Here is a 2,328-nt window from a genome sequence, read left to right as displayed (position 1 = left end):
CCACCGACCCTGCCCTGCCCGCGCCCCGCCTCTGCCCCTTCCCCACCGACGCCTGCCCCTCCTCCTCTCGCCCTCCAACCGGAGCCTTCCCCGCAGGTGTGAACCGGCACTTCCACATGATCTGTATCAGGGACAAGTTCAGCCAGAACATCGGCAGGCAGGTGCCATCCAAGGTCATCTGGGACCACCTGAGCACCATGTATGACATGCAGGCGCTGGTGAGCTGGACCCCGCCCTCCCCGTCCCCCAAGGCCGAGCCCTCCAGACCTCGGTCTGTCCTCAGAGCGCCCGCGCCCTCGTGGGGACCATTCATTCCACCAGGTAGCTCCGAGTGGGGTTCAGGAAGGCACAGACCTAGTGATGACAGCTGGTTACCGTGCAGAACCGACTGTAGATGGGTGATGAGTGAAAGCCTCTCCGGGGAGGTCACGCGGAGCCCAGGCCCAAGGGAGGGGGCCCTCACGCAGGCATCTGACTTATGGGAGGTCCCAGGAGTGCTCGAGGCAGGACGGTGCCCACATTCCGGTCAGGTTAAGGTGATGTGGTGGCTTCTGTGAGAACCGGACCGGCAGGGTGTCAGCCAGGTTCCCTAGGTAACCAGGAGGGCCAAAGGGACAGGTGTTCCCCCCAGAGGAGCAGCAGGCGATCAGAGGAGGGCACCCACCTGGGGTCGGGGCGCCTGGGTCAAGGCAGGAGCCTAAGCGGTGTCAGGAAAGGCTTGCCAGCCCCTGGCCTTCTGTCCAGATCCTGTGCTGTCCCTGGCTTCTTGTCGACCTCCGGCAAGTCTCTGCCTCTGCTTGTGGTGGGTCACAGCTGGGTCCTGGGCTGGCTGCTCTTTATGCACAGCCCCTGTGAGGGTCAGCTGCTGCACTAGAGGTGTCCTTCGGGGGTGGCCTTGGGTGCAAGGCCGAGGCAGGCCTGCACTCAGCAAAGCTCCCACGTGTGTCATCTGTGGGGTCACCTGGTCCCCAGGCACTTCCCACACCCTGACTTCAGGCTGCTGGGGCCAGAAGTGGGACACGGAGATGAGAGCAGCAGAGTCCTGTCCTGGGGAGCCCCTGGTGTCCCTGGGGAGGCAGGCAGGTAGCTCTGAGGCACAGACACTCACGCGGGGGGCCCACATGACAGGCCCCGGGAGGCTGCAGGGTACACCCAGGGCTCTCAGTTCAGGACAGCAGCCCTCTCCCTCTTCCTGTCATGGCCTGTCACTCAGGCCTGGGCAAGATCTCAGGGATGGCAGAGTGAGCAGGGGGACCAGCAGCCGGTGGATCATCGCGGCCGGAGATGCTGACCAGCACGTTGACAGCGGGTCGCCTGGCTTGACATGGCTCCCATGCAGGTGGCGGGTGGTAGCCCGTTTCCCGAATCCCCTCCCACCAACTCACCTTGTTCCGTGTATCACAGTCTGTCCCTTCTGGCACACGTGACTTGCAGGACAGGTGGAGCCTGACAAGCCACAGGGCCTTGGGTCTCTGCGCTCCTTACCTGCTTTCTGTGGGGTGGCTTTCCCAGCCCACATGCCCTGTCTCCAGGCTCCTGGGCTGCCGCTGCCCTGCCCTGAGGTGTGTGCCAGCAGGGATGCGGCCCAGCACATGTCAGGTGACACTGACCAGCATTGTTCCCACTAAGACCCCTGCCTTGGCTGGCGCTGGAGCTATGCCCTCCTGGTCTGTTGCCTGCCCACCTCCGCAGCCTCAGGGCAACATTGTGCACTCACTGGGTGCTCCTGAGGTGGCTCCTACACATTTTTCATCACCTGCTAAAATCACACCTTTTTTGTTTCTTAAAAAAATTAATCTTCCTATTTGCCATCAGCACGAGTCTGAGATTCTTCCATTCCCGAATCCAGAAAGGAACTTTGTCCTCCCGGAAGAAATCATTCAAGAAGTCCGCGAAGGTGAGACTTGGACAGGTTAGGTTTGGGAATTAGGAAAGGCGGGAGGTGGGCAAGGGTGGTGGTGTCAGAGTGAAGGACATGAGCCTCCGGGAGGAGTGAGGGTCTCTGGCCTGTGATGCTCGGCCCACCTGGGTGTCGGGAGCAGCCCCAGCCTGAGCCACCCCAGGTTGGGCCAGGCGGAGTCACCCAGTAGTGTGGGCGTTCAGGGAAGGCAGTTGTCTCCCCACAGGAAAAGTGACCATTGAAGAGGAAATGAAGGAGGAAATGAAGGAAGACATGGACCCCCACAATGGAGCTGATGATGGTAAGTGTGTAGCTTCTCCCATCCCTCCACCGGGGTCCCGGTGGACATAGCACCCACCCCGGCAAGGCCTTCCCACAGGGCGCAGCGCAGGTCCCCAGCCTGAATTTCTAGCCCATTGCAGCCACAG

The 2,328-nt window shown here is 61.6% G+C and overlaps 1 protein-coding gene across 1 annotated transcript in view; it reads left to right on the top strand.

The window, feature by feature from the left end:
• The first annotated feature begins 37 nt into the window (after positions 1-37).
• The window catches only part of MRGBP (MRG/MORF4L binding protein), a 3,638-nt gene continuing 1,347 nt past the window's right edge, over positions 38-2,328 (top strand). The window contains exons 1-3 of the mRNA XM_006769540.2: positions 38-218; positions 1,816-1,897; positions 2,127-2,201. Coding sequence (XP_006769603.1) covers positions 117-218; positions 1,816-1,897; positions 2,127-2,201 — 259 coding nt within the window. The 5' untranslated portion in view covers positions 38-116. The remainder of the gene's footprint in view (positions 219-1,815; positions 1,898-2,126; positions 2,202-2,328) is intronic.

The sequence above is a fragment of the Myotis davidii genome, unplaced genomic scaffold (assembly GCF_000327345.1).
Source record: "Myotis davidii unplaced genomic scaffold, ASM32734v1 scaffold244, whole genome shotgun sequence".
Taxonomy (NCBI): domain Eukaryota; kingdom Metazoa; phylum Chordata; class Mammalia; order Chiroptera; family Vespertilionidae; genus Myotis; species Myotis davidii.
This window is presented reverse-complemented; position numbering and strand designations above follow the sequence as displayed.